The 14,373-nt window shown below is 53.0% G+C and overlaps 1 protein-coding gene across 11 annotated transcripts in view; it reads left to right on the top strand.

The window, feature by feature from the left end:
- Window positions 1-14,373, top strand: part of TCF4 (transcription factor 4) — a 31,811-nt gene that overhangs the window by 10,689 nt on the left and 6,749 nt on the right. For 2 of the 11 annotated variants that reach the window (XM_065661074.1, XM_065661082.1), the window contains exons 6-10: window positions 3,121-3,199; window positions 5,283-5,359; window positions 7,543-7,752; window positions 11,515-11,650; window positions 13,404-13,566. In XM_065661074.1, coding sequence (XP_065517146.1) covers window positions 3,121-3,199; window positions 5,283-5,359; window positions 7,543-7,752; window positions 11,515-11,650; window positions 13,404-13,566 — 665 coding nt within the window. The remainder of the gene's footprint in view (window positions 1-3,120; window positions 3,200-5,282; window positions 5,360-7,542; window positions 7,753-11,514; window positions 11,651-13,403; window positions 13,567-14,373) is intronic. The other 9 variants (XM_065661081.1, XM_065661078.1, XM_065661077.1 and 6 more) reach the window with 9 other exon arrangements.

The raw sequence follows: 14,373 nt of genomic DNA, 5'->3' as shown, positions 1-14,373 counted from the left end.
CCAATGGGATTGTGTCTTATGTGATGGGGAAGAGCGATGCTGAGGCCGTCATTCCATACGGATCCAATGGGATTGGGTCCATCTATTGCAGTAGAGCAGTTTGGGGGCCGTCATTCCATAAGGATCCAATGGGATTGTGTCTATGTGTTGTCATAGAGTGATGCTGAGGCCGTCATTCCATAAGGATCCAATGGGATTGTGTCTTATGTGATGGGGAAGAGCGATGCTGAGGCCGTCATTCCATACGGATCCAATGGGATTGGGTCCATCTATTGCAGTAGAGCAGTTTGGGGGCCATCATTCCATAAGAATCCAATGGGATTTGTGTCTGTGTGGTGGGGTAGAGCGATGCTGAGGCCGTCATTCCATAAGGATCCAATGGGATTGTGTCTATGTGATGGGGTAGAGTGATGCTGAGGCCGTCATTCCATAAGGATCCAATGGGATTCTGTCTATCTTATTGCAGTAGAGGAGCTTGGGGGCCATCATTCCATAGGAATCCAATGGGAATGTGTCTGTGTGGTGGGGTAGAGTGATGCTGAGGCCGTCATTCCATAAGGATCCAATGGGATTGTGTCTATGTGTTGTCATAGAGTGATGCTGAGGCCGTCATTCCATAAGGATCCAATGGGATTCTGTCTATCTTATTGCAGTAGAGGAGCTTGGGGGCCATCATTCCATAAGAATCCAATGGGAATGTGTCTGTGTGGTGCGATAGGATGATGCTGAGGCCGTCATTCCATACGGATCCAATGGGATTCTGTCTATCTTATTACAGTAGAGCAGCTTGGGGGCCATCATTCCATAAGAATCCAATGGGAATGTGTCTGTGTGGTGGGGTAGAACGATGCTGAGGCCGTCATTCCATACGGATCCAATGGGATTCTGTCTATGTGTTGTCATAGAGTGATGCTGAGGCCGTCATTCCATAAGGATCCAATGGGATTCTGTCTATCTTATTACAGTAGAGCAGCTTGGGGGCCATCATTCCATAAGAATCCAATGGGAATGTGTCTGTGTGGTGGGGTAGAGTGATGCTGAGGCCGTCATTCCATAAGGATCCAATGGGATTGTGTCCATCTATTGCAGTAGAGCAGTTTGGGGGCCGTCATTCCATAAGAATCCAATGGGAATGTGTCTGTGTGGTGGGGTAGAACGATGCTGAGGCCGTCATTCCATACGGATCCAATGGGATTCTGTCTATGTGTTGTCATAGAGTGATGCTGAGGCCGTCATTCCATAAGGATCCAATGGGATTGTGTCTATGTGTTGTCATAGAGTGATGCTGAGGCCGTCATTCCATACGGATCCAATGGGATTCTGTCTATCTTATTACAGTAGAGCAGCTTGGGGGCCATCATTCCATAAGAATCCAATGGGAATGTGTCTGTGTGGTGCGGTAGGACGATGCTGAGGCCGTCATTCCATACGGATCCAATGGGATTCTGTCTATCTTATTACAGTAGAGCAGTTTGGGGGCCATCATTCCATAAGAATCCAATGGGATTTGTGTCTGTGTGGTGGGGTAGAGTGATGCTGAGGCCGTCATTCCATACGGATCCAATGGGATTGTGTCCATCTATTGCAGTGGAGCAGTTTGGGGGCCGTCATTCCATAAGGATCCAATGGGATTGTGTCTGTGTGTTGTCATAGAGTGATGCTGAGGCCGTCATTCCATAAGGATCCAATGGGATTGTGTCCATCTATTGCAGTAGAGCAGTTTGGGGGCCGTCATTCCATAAGAATCCAATGGGAATGTGTCTATGTGATGGGGTAGAGTGATGCTGAGGCCGTCATTCCATAAGGATCCAATGGGATTCTGTCTATCTTATTGCAGTAGAGGAGCTTGGGGGCCATCATTCCATAAGAATCCAATGGGAATGTGTGTGGTGGGGTAGAGCGATGCTGAGGCCGTCATTCCATAAGGATCCAATGGGAATGTGTCTGTGTGGTGCGGTAGAGTGATGCTGAGGCCGTCATTCCATAAGGATCCAATGGGATTGTGTCCATCTATTGCAGTGGAGCAGTTTGGGGGCCGTCATTCCATAAGGATCCAATGGGAATGTGTCTGTGTGGTGCGGTAGGACGATGCTGAGGCCGTCATTCCATAAGGATCCAATGGGATTTGTACCTTTCTATAGTAGTAGATGAGTTCTGTGGCCATCATTCCTTAAGGATCCAATGGGATTTGTGCCTTTCCATAGTAGTAGAGCAATTTGGGGCCATCATTCCTTAGCGATCCAACGGGATTTGTGCCTTTCCATAGTAGTTAAGTAGTTTTGGGGCCATAATTCCTTAAGGATCCAATGGGATTTGTGCCTTTCTATAGCAGTAGATGAGTTCTGTGGCCATCATTCCTTAGCGATCCAATGGGATTTGTGCCTTTCTATAGTAGCAGAGCAATTTGGGGCCATCATTCCTTAGCGATCCAATGGGATTTGTGCCTTTCTATAGCAGTAGATGAGTTCTGTGGCCATCATTCCTTAAGGATCCAATGGGATTTGTGCCTTTCCATAGTAGCAGAGCAATTTGGGACCATCATTCCTTAGCGATCCAATGGGATTTGTGCCTTTCCATAGTAGCAGAGCAATTTGGGGCCATCATTCCTTAGCGATCCAATGGGATTTGTGCCTTTCCATAGTAGTAGAGCAATTTGGGACCATCATTCCTTAGCGATCCAATGGGATTTGTGCCTTTCCATAGTAGTAGAGCAATTTGGGACCATCATTCCTTAGCGATCCAATGGGATTTGTGCCTTTCCATAGTAGCAGAGCAATTTGGGACCATCATTCCTTAGCGATCCAATGGGATTTGTGCCTTTCCATAGTAGCAGAGCAATTTGGGACCATCATTCCTTAGCGATCCAATGGGATTCCATCCATCCCTCGCCGCAGCCCCCCTCAACGGCCTTCTCCAAGGCCATTCCATAGGGATCTCTCCCCTTCCCATCCCTCCGGAGCCCTTGCCATATCCCCATCCAGGCCATTCCCCTCCTTCCCCTTCCCCCTTCCCATCTCCCGATCCGTGCCCTCCCGTCGGGAATACCGACGGCCCGTATCCCGCCGCGCTTCCCGGTATTCCATGCTTTTTAGATTAATGCTCTATCATCGTCTCTTAAAGATCTACTCTCCAGAGCCCACCACCACCAGCTTCCCATCCACTCCTTCAACTCCTGTTGGCTCTCCCCCTTCTCTCGCAGGTATTGTGCTTCCTTCTTTTATTCCCTTCCTTTCCCGGGTGTGGGTTTGGAATGGGGCCGGGAAAAAAGAAGGAAAAGGAAAAAAAAAACCTGGAAAAGACCCGGAATTCCCCCCCCCCCCCCTTTCCTGGGGTTGCTTCCCGTTTTTTCCCTATGAACCTAAAAGGGGGGGGGGGGGGGGTTGGAAAAGGGATGGAGGGATGAGGTGAGGTTGGAAGGGCTGGCGGTATTCCCAAGGTTATTCCAAAGGTGGGGTGATGGCGGTCCCGGAAAAGCCCTTTTGGAAGGGGGCTCCGATAGGATGGGGTTGGGAAAGGGCCCAAGGGAAGGAGCGCGGCGCTGCATCCGTTGGGATGCGGAGCGCATCCAAGGATGGGGCATTCCCAATTCCCAAGTTTTTCCATGTATGGAGCATTCCCGCTTCCCATGCACTTCTAAGGATGAAGCATTCCCAATTCCCATGCACTTCCAGGGATCCTTAAGGATGGGATTGGGATGGAAAGGGCCCTAAGAGCTAGGGCCAGGTGAGGACCACGTTGCTGCATCCATTGGGATGCTGAGCGCATCCAAGGATGGGGCATTCCCAATTCCCGAGTTTTTCCATGTATGGAGCATTCCCGCTTCCCAAGCACTTTTAAGCATGGAACATTCCCAATTCCCTTGCACTTCCAAGGATCCTTAAGGATGGGATTGGGATGGAAAGGGCCGTAAGAGCTAGGGCCAGGTGAGGACCACGTTGCTGCATCCATTGGGATGCTGAGCGCATCCAAGGATGGAGCATTCCCAATTGCCGAGTTTTTCCAAGGATGGAGCATTCCCAATTCCCAAGCACTTTTGAGCATGGAGCATTCCCAATTCCCTTCCACTTCCAGGGATGCTTTAGGATGGGATTGGGATGGAAAGGACCATAAGAGCTAGGGCCAGGTGAGGACCACGTTGCTGCATCCATTGGGATGCGGAGCGCATCCGAGGATGGGGCATTCCCAATTCCCAAGTTTTTCCATGTATGGAGCATTCCCAATTCCCAAGCACTTCTAAGGATGGAGCATTCCCAATTCCCATGCACTTCCAGGGATGCTTTAGGATGGGAATGGGATGGAAAGGGCCCTAAGAGCTAGGGCCAGGTGAGGACCACGTTGCTGCATCCATTGGGATGCTGAGCGCATCCAAGGATGGAGCATTCCCAATTCCCAAGTTTTTCCATGTATGGAGCATTCCCGCTTCCCATGCACTTCTAAGGATGGAGTATTCCCAATTCCCTTCCACTTCCAGGGATGCTTTAGGATGGGATTGGGATGGAAAGGACCATAAGAGCTAGGGCCAGGTGAGGACCACTTTGATGCATCCATTGGGATGCTGAGCGCATCCGAGGATGGGGCATTCCCAATTCCCGAGTTTTTCCATGTATGGAGCATTCCCGCTTCCCAAGCACTTTAAAGCATGGAGCATTCCCAATTCCCATGCACTTCCAAGGATCCTTAAGGATGGGATTGGGATGGAAAGGACCATAAGAGCTAGGGCCAGGTGAGGACCACGTTGCTGCATCCATTGGGATGCTGAGCGCATCCAAGGATGGGGCATTCCCAATTCCCAACTTTTTCCATGGATATGGCATTCCCACTTCCCATGCACTTCCAGGGCTTCCAGGCAGGCGAAACAAGAGCCCATATAGAATCCCATCTCCCTGCTCCGAGCCTAATCCTGGCTCCTGAAGTCGGGAATGGCTGGGAAAAGCCCTTCTTTTCCCTATGGATACCCGCGCATCCCTTCGGATCAGCGGCACCCGGTCCCCGGCACCAAAGCCAAAGGCTCGAGGCCTGCGACCTCCCTCTCCGAGCCCCCCCTTGGGAATTACTTATGGAAAACCTATGGAAAACGGGATCCCCTCGATCCCCATCCATCCCCTCCCTCCACCGCGATGCCTCCCTTCTCCATTGGAAACCAATGGAAGGAACCCCTCCTTATCCATGCTTCCTTAAGGAAGTTTTCCCGGCTGTTTCCCCTTCCCCCCCTCCCCTTCTTCCCATTCCCGAATCCCTTGGGAATGCCGGGGTTCTAATGGTGCTTCCCGTTTTGCTACCAGCAGGCCCAGCTGTATGGTCTAGGAATGGAGGCCAAGCGGCAGCATCTCCCACTTATGAAGGTCCCTTACATTCCTTGGTAGGTGATTCCATGGGGACCTTCCCCATTCCCGGCCTTTTCCATGCCTCATCCATGCTTTTCCTTCCCCTTCCCATCCCGTTTTGCCCAGGAGATGGAGTTTGGATCCCATAGGAAAAGAGAGCGGAGGAGGAGGAGGAGGTGGTGGTGGTCAAAGGATGGAGGAGATGGTGGTGGTACCCGTAGGATGGAGATGGTGGTTATCCCATTGGATGGAGATGGTGGTTATCCCATAGGATGGAGATGGTGGTTATCCCAGTGGATGGAGATGGTGGTGGTACCCATTGGATGGAGATGGTGGTTATCCCATTGGATGGAGATGGTGGTTATCCCAGTGGATGGAGATGGTGGTGGTACCCATTGGATGGAGATGGTGGTTATCCCATTGGATGGAGATGGTGGTTATCCCAGTGGATGGAAATGGTGGTTATCCCATAGGATGGATGGGAATACTGGAGGAGATGGTTATCCCATTGGATGGAGATGGTGGTTATCCCATAGGATGGAGATGGTGGTGGTACCCATTGGATGGAGATGGTGGTTATCCCATAGGATGGAGTGGATGGATAGGAATATAGGAGGAGATGGTGGTGGTACCCATAGGATGGAGATGGTGGTTATCCCATAGGATGGAGATGGTGGTTATCCCATAGGATGGATGGGAATACTGGAGGAGATGGTTATCCCATAGGATGGAGATGGTGGTTATCCTATAGGATGGATGGGAATATGGGAGGAGATGGTGGTGGTACCCTTAGGATGGAGATGGTGGTTATCCCATTGGATGGAGATAGTGGTTATCCCATAGGATGGATGGGAATGTAGGAGTTGATGATGGTTATCCCATAGGATGGAGTGGATGGATGGGAATATAGAAAGAGATGGTGGTTATCCCATGGGATGGAGATGGTGGTGGTCCCATAGGATGGATGGGAATACTGGAGGAGATGGTTATCCCATAGGATGGAGATGGTGGTTATCCCATAGGATGGATGGGAATACCGGAGGAGACGGTGGTTATCCCATAGGATGGAGATGGTGGTTATCCCATTGGATGGAGATGGTGGTTATCCCAGTGGATGGAGATGGTGGTTATCCCATAGGATGGATGGGAATATGGGAGGAGATGGTGGTGGTACCCATTGGATGGAGATGGTGGTTATCCCATTGGATGGAGACGGTGGTTATCCCATTGGATGGAGACGGTGGTTATCCCATTGGCTGGAGTTGATGGTTATCCCATAGGATTGGATGGGAATACCGGAGGAGACGGTGGTGCTCCATGGACTCCAGCGAGCTCCATGGAGCTTCTCCCTTCCTCATCATTCCCATAGGGAAGCGCTGGAGCTTCCCGAAACAACGGCTCATTCCCGATGTTCAAGCCTTCCCTTAGGGAATGTTGCACTTCCCGGCCTGCATTCCCAATGGGATCCGTCTGCTTGACCGGGATCTTGAGGCTTCGGAATGCCGTGGCCTATTCCTTAAGGGACCCAATCCCCCTTCCCGTTTTCCTTATGGAGGCCCATGGGGAATGCATATCCCTATGGAAAAGTAGGGATGGGGAGGGTGATTCCTTCCGCTTGGAATTCCATCCATGCTTCCTCCTCATCCTCCCCTTCATCCCGGCGTTGGGGAGGCGCCGATCCCCAAGGCCAATCCTATGGAATCCTAAGGCTTCATCCCTATCCATAGGGATCCATTGGGATGAGGCGCTCCCATCCTTGCCGGAGCGGCCCCATTCCCGCTTGGAGATGCTTTGGAAAGGCGGAATTGGGCTGGGAGAAGGGAGGGAGCCGGCTTGGAGGCGCATTCCCAAAGGAATTCCAGATGGATTTCATCTTCCATCCCAAGTTTTCTTTGCGGGGTGGGTTTGGAGGTTGGAAGCAGCTTTTCCAAGGCAATTCCCATATTCCGGATCCTCTTGGAACCCGCTTTGCCCATGGAAATGAAGGCCCGGGCGAACGCCCTTGGTGCGGAATTCCAGCCGTTGGGAAAAGGAATCCCCGGTCCCCTATCCCTGAAGGCAAAGAGGGAGCCGGAAAGGGGTGGAAAAAAGCCGGGAAGCAGGGATACGGTCGATCCCACTTAATTCCATCCCCCCCCCCCCCTAAAATGACGGCATTCCCATTGTTTAGTGATGCTCTTCCCACTTTTTCCCCCCGCCTCTTCCCTTCTTCCCAAAGCAGCAGAGCCGCATCGAGGACCGCTTGGAAAGGTTGGATGATGCCATCCATGTGTTACGGAATCACGCCGTGGGGCCGGCTCCCCCCCCCATGGCCGGGCCCCATGGGGACCTACACGGCTTGATAGGACCCGCTCCCAACGGATCCATGACGGGATTGGCGTCGGGATACGGCACCGGGCTCCTGTCGGCCAATAGGCACTCGTTGATGGTAAAAGCATGGGATAAAGGGATAAAAGGAAGTGGGATGGGATGGATGCAAGGGTTTGGTGGTATCCGATTGGAGATGCCAGTATCCCGGGATGGGGATGGAGGTGGTACCCATGAGTATCCCGGGATGGGGATGGAGGTGGTACCCATGAGTATCCCAGGATGGGGATGGAGGTGGTACCCATGAGCATCCCGGGATGGGGATGGAGGTGGTACCCATGAGCATCCCGGGATGGGGATGGAGGTGGTACCCATGGAGACGCCAGTATCCCGGGATGGGGATGGAGGTGGTATCCATGGAGACGCCAGCATCCTGGGATGGGGATGGAGGTGGTACCCATGAGCATCCCGGGATGGGGATGGAGGTGGTACCCATGAGCATCCCGGGATGGGGATGGAAGTGGTACCCATGAGCATCCCGGGATGGGGATGGAGGTGGTATCCATGGAGACGCCAGCATCCCGGGATGGGGATGGAGGTGGTATCTATGGAGATGCCAGTATCCCGGGATGGAGATGGAGGTGGTACCCATGAGCATCCCGGGATGGGGATGGAGGTGGTACCCATGGAGCCATGAGCATCCCGGGATGGGGATGGAGGTGGTACCCATGGAGCTATCAGCATCCCGGGATGGGGATGGAGGTGGTATCCATGGAGACGCCAGTATCCCAGGATGGGGATGGAGGTGGTACCCATGAGCATCCCGGGATGGGGATGGAAGTGGTACCCATGGAGCCATGAACATCCCGGGATGGGGATGGAGGTGGTACCCATGAGCATCCTGGGATGGGGATGGAGGTGGTATCTATGGAGACGACAGTATCCCGGGATGGGGATGGAGGTGGTACCCATGAGCATCCTGGGATGGGGATGGAGGTGGTACCCATGAGCATCCCGGGATGGGGATGGAGGTGGTACCCATGAGCATCCCGGGATGGGGATGGAGGTGGTATCCATGGAGACGCCAGTATCCTGGGATGGGGATGGAGGTGGTATCCATGAGCATCCCGGGATGGGGATGGAAGTGGTACCCATGGAGCCATGAGCATCCCGGGATGGGGATGGAGGTGGTATCCATGGAGACGCCAGCATCCCGGGATGGGGATGGAGGTGGTACCCATGAGCATCCCGGGATGGGGATGGAAGTGGTACCCATGAGCATCCCGGGATGGGGATGGAGGTGGTACCCATGAGCATCCCGGGATGGGGATGGAGGTGGTACCCATGAGCATCCCGGGATGGGGATGGAGGTGGTATCCATGGAGACACCAGCATCCCGGGATGGGGATGGAGGTGGTACCCATGAGCATCCCGGGATGGGGATGGAGGTGGTATCCATGGAAACGCCAGTATCCCGGGATGGGGATGGAGGTGGTACCCATGAGCATCCTGGGATGGGGATGGAGGTGGTACCCATGGAGCTATGAGTATCCTGGGATGGGGATGGAAGTGGTATCCATGAGCATCCCGGGATGGGGATGGAGGTGGTACCCATGAGCATCCCGGGATGGGGATGGAGGTGGTACCCATGGAAACGCCAGTATCCCGGGATGGGGATGGAGGTGGTATCCATGGAGACAACAGTATCCCGGGATGGGGATGGAGGTGGTACCCATGAGCATCCCGGGATGCAGATGGAAGTGGTACCCATGGAGCCATGAGCATCCTGGAATGGGGATATTACACTGGGATAACGGATAGGGCCCGGGGACATGGTCCAGGACCTGGATCCATCCCAATGGATGGCCATGGCCCTATGGAGACCATGGAGCAGGTCGATGGAGCTCTTCATCCCTCTGGATCATGGAAGATGGAGCTGGCAGGCCAGGTGTAGCAGCATTCCCAATGGGATTGGGCATCCCAATGGAGATCCGATTGATGGGATCCACACCGGATTCCTTAGGGGGGGCGGATCCCATTCCCTGCATTCCCTTTGTATTCCCTATTTATTCCCTTTGTATTCCCTATTTACTCCCTTTGTATTCCCTATTTATTCCCTCTATATTCCCTATTTATTCCCTTTGTATTCCCTCTGTATTCCCTGTTCATTCCCTATTTATTCCCTTTGTGTTCCCTATTTATTCCCTCTTCATTCCCTATTTATTCTCTCTGTATTCCCTATTTATTCCCTCTGTATTCCCTGTTTATTCCCTCTATATTCCCTATTTATTCCCTTTGCATTCCCTGTCTATTCCCTCTTCATTCCCTGTCTATTCCATGTTCATTCCCTGCTTGCATTCCCTGCTTACGCTCCCAGCCTGTATTCCCTGCCTTATTTCCTACTTTATTCCCTTATTCCCTACCTTATTCCCTACCTTATTCCCTACCTTATTCCCTGCCTTATTCCCTACTTTATTCCCTTATTCCCTACCTTATTCCCTGCCCATAGATGGGAGCATCCCTGTATCCATAGAGCCCAGAGATGGGAGCATCCCTGTATCCATAGGGCCCATCTTAGGGAGCATCCCTGTATCCATAGAGCCCATAGATGGGAGCATCCCTGTATCCATAGGGCCCATAGATGGGAGCATCCCTGTATCCATAGAGCCCAGAGATGGGAGCATCCCTGTATCCATAGGGCCCATAGATGGGAGCATCCCTGTATCCATAGAGCCCATCTTACGGAGCATCCCTGTATCCATAGGGCCCATAGATGGGAGCATCCCTGTATCCATAGGGCCCATAGATGGGAGCATCCCTGTATCCATAGAGCCCATCTTAGGGAGCATCCCTGTATCCATAGAGCCCAGAGATGGGAGCATCCCTGTATCCCTAGGGCCCATAGATGGGAGCATCCCTGTATCCATAGAGCCCATAGATGGGAGCATCCCTGTATCCCTAGGGCCCATAGATGGGAGCATCCCTGTATCCATAGAGCCCAGAGATGGGAGCATCCCTGTATCCATAGAGCCCATAGATGGGAGCATCCCTGTATCCATAGAGCCCATCTTAGGGAGCATCCCTGTATCCATAGAGCCCAGAGATGGGAGCATCCCTGTATCCATAGAGCCCATCTTAGGGAGCATCCCTGTATCCATAGAGCCCATCTTACGGAGCATCCCTGTATCCATAGAGCCCATAGATGGGAGCATCCCTGTATCCATAGAGCCCATAGGTGGGAGCATCCCTGTATCCATAGGGCCCATAGATGGGAGCATCCCTGTATCCATAGAGCCCAGAGATGGGAGCATCCCTGTATCCATAGAGCCCATCTTAGGGAGCATCCCTGTATCCATAGAGCCCATAGATGGGAGCATCCCTGTATCCATAGGGCCCATAGATGGGAGCATCCCTGTATCCATAGGGCCCATAGATGGGAGCATCCCTGTATCCATAGGGCCCATAGATGGGAGCATCCCTGTATCCATAGAGCCCATCTTAGGGAGCATCCCTGTATCCATAGAGCCCATAGATGGGAGCATCCCTGTATCCATAGAGCCCATCTTAGGGAGCATCCCTGTATCCATAGAGACCAGAGATGGGAGCATCCCTGTATCCATAGGGCCCATAGATGGGAGCATCCCTGTATCCATAGAGCCCATCTTAGGGAGCATCCCTGTATCCATAGAGCCCATAGATGGGAGCATCCCTGTATCCATAGAGCCCATAGATGGGAGCATCCCTGTATCCATAGAGCCCATCTTACGGAGCATCCCTGTATCCATAGGGCCCAGAGATGGGAGCATCCCTGTATCCATAGAGCCCATAGACGGGAGCATCCCTGTATCCATAGAGCCTCTGGAGCTCTTCCCTTTGCTTGCAGGTGGGATCCCATCGGGAAGACGCCGTCGGAATCCGAGGGAGCCACTCGCTGGTGCCAAACCAGGTCCCCGTGCCCCAACTTCCCGTCCAATCGGCCACGTCTCCGGAATTGAATCCCCCCCAGGATCCATACCGGGGTGAGTGGGAGCCAGCATCCCATGGGATGTGGGTCTGGAGAAGGGGTGGCAGTGGGGAAAGGGTAAAGGAGCACCCGTCCTTGGAGCATCCCTTCCTTAGAGCATCCCAGCCTTAGAGCATCCCATCTTTGGAGCATCCCATATTGGAGCATCCCATCCTTAGAGCATCCCATCCTTGGAGCATCCCATATTGGAGCATCCCATCCTTAGAGCATCCCATCCTTGGAGCATCCCGTCCTTAGAGCATCCCATCCTTAGAGCATCCCATCCTTGGAGCATCCCATATTGGAGCATCCCATCCTTAGGGCATCCCATCCTTAGGGCATCCCATCCTTGGAGCATCCCTTCTTGGAGCATCCCCTCTTTGGAGCATCCCATCCTTAGAGCATCCCATCCTTGGAGCATCCCATCTGGAGCATCCCATCCTTGGAGCATCCCATCCCTAGAGCATCCCATCCTTAGAGCATCCCATCCCTAGAGCATCCCATCCTTAGAGCATCCCATCCCTGGAGCATCCCATCTGGAGCATCCCATCCTTGGAGCATCCCATCTTGGAGCATCCCATCCCTGGAGCATCCCATCTGGAGCATCCCATCCTTGGAGCATCCCATCCTTAGCGCATCCCATCTTGGAGCATCCCATCCTTAGAGCATCCCATCTTGGAGCATCCCATCCTTAGAGCATCCCATCCTTAGAGCATCCCATCTTGGAGCATCCCATCCTTAGAGCATCCCATCCTTAGAGCATCCCATCCTTGGAGCATCCCATCCTTAGAGCATCCCATCTTGGAGCATCCCATCCTTGGAGCATCCCATCCTTGGAGCATCCCATCCTTAGAGCATCCCATCCTTGGAGCATCCCATCCTTAGAGCATCCCATCTTTGGAGCATCCCATCTTTGGAGCATCCCATCCTTAGAGCATCCCATCCTTGGAGCATCCCATCCTTAGAGCATCCCATCCTTGGAGCATCCCATATTGGAGCATCCCATCCTTAGAGCATCCCATCCTTGGAGCATCCCATCCTTAGAGCATCCCATCCTTGGAGCATCCCATCCTTAGAGCATCCCATCCTTGGAGCATCCCATCTTTGGAGCATCCCATCCTTAGAGTATCCCATCCTTGGAGCATCCCATATTGGAGCATCCCATCCTTAGAGCATCCCATCCTTGGAGCATCCCATCCTTGGAGCATCCCATCCTTAGAGCATCCCTTCCTTAGAGCATCCCATCCTTAGAGCATCCCATCCTTGGAGCATCCCACCTTGGAGCATCCCATCCTTGGAGCATTCCATCCTTGGAGCATCCCATCCTTGGAGCATCCCATCCTTAGAGCATCCCATCCTTAGAGCATCCCATCCTTGGAGCATCCCATCTTTGGAGCATCCCATCCTTAGAGTATCCCATCCTTGGAGCATCCCATATTGGAGCATCCCATCCTTAGAGCATCCCATCCTTGGAGCATCCCATCCTTGGAGCATCCCATCCTTAGAGCATCCCTTCCTTAGAGCATCCCATCCTTAGAGCATCCCATCCTTGGAGCATCCCACCTTGGAGCATCCCATCCTTGGAGCATTCCATCCTTGGAGCATCCCATCCTTGGAGCATCCCATCCTTAGAGCATCCCATCCTTAGAGCATCCCATCCTTAGAGCATCCCATCCTTAGAGCATCCCATCTTGGAGCATCCCATCCTTGGAGCATCCCATCCTTAGAGCATCCCATCCTGAATCCCTTTTCCATGCCTCTTCTCCCAGGCATTCCCAGCGGGCTCCAAGGCCAAAGCGTCTCTTCGGGAAGCTCGGAGCTGAAGTCGGATGAGGAAGGCGATGAGAACCTCCAAGATTCCAAAGCTCCGGAAGACAAGAAGCTGGAGGAGGACAAGAAGGAGCTCAAATCCATTACTAGGTCAAGATCTAGGTAACGGGATGGCCCTCACGTCGCTTCATTCAATTCCAGGAGTGGATTTCCATGAAGTGACCGGATCGGGAAGGGAAAACCTTCCGGGAATGCTTGGGAATGGCCCGCGGGCACCTTGGAGGGATGCTCTCCATTGGGGCCCATTGCGCTCCATCCGTGCCCTTAGGGGGCAATGCTTCCCTGCCTGGCCTTTTCCTATGGGATCACCCGGGGGGGGGGGGGGATGGTTTTCCAGCTTTTGGGAACATGGGAATGGGGTGAGTGGAGAATGGATGCCGGCATTCCAGGAAGTGGGAATGCTTTAACGCACCGTAGCAGAGGATATCCTCTGGAGATGGAGCTTTGGGTACCAAAGGATGCAGGAGCTTTGGGTACCAAAGGATGCGGGAGCTTTGGGTACCAAAGGATGCAGGAGCCTTGGGTACCAAAGGATGCAGGAGCCTTGGGTACCAAAGGATGCGGGAGCTTTGGGTACCAAAGGATGCAGGAGCTTTGGGTACCAAAGGATGCAGGAGCTTTGGGTACCAAAGGATGCAGGAGCTTTGGGTACCAAAGGATGCAGGAGCCTTCGGTACCAAAGGATGCGGGAGCTTTAGGTACCAAAGGATGCAGGAGCCTTGGGTACCAAAGGATGCAGGAGCCTTGGTACCAAAGGATGCAGGAGCTTTGGGTACCAAAGGATGCAGGAGCTTTGGGTACCAAAGGATGCAGGAGCCTTGGGTACCAAAGGATGCAGGAGCCTTGGGTACCAAAGGATGCAGGAGCTTTGGGTACCAAAGGGTGCAGGAGCCTTGGGTACCAAAGGAT

The sequence above is a fragment of the Lathamus discolor genome, chromosome Z (assembly GCF_037157495.1).
Source record: "Lathamus discolor isolate bLatDis1 chromosome Z, bLatDis1.hap1, whole genome shotgun sequence".
Taxonomy (NCBI): Eukaryota; Metazoa; Chordata; class Aves; order Psittaciformes; family Psittacidae; genus Lathamus; species Lathamus discolor.
The sequence above is the reverse complement of the archived record's forward strand: the minus strand, read 5'-3'. Positions and strand labels throughout refer to the sequence as shown.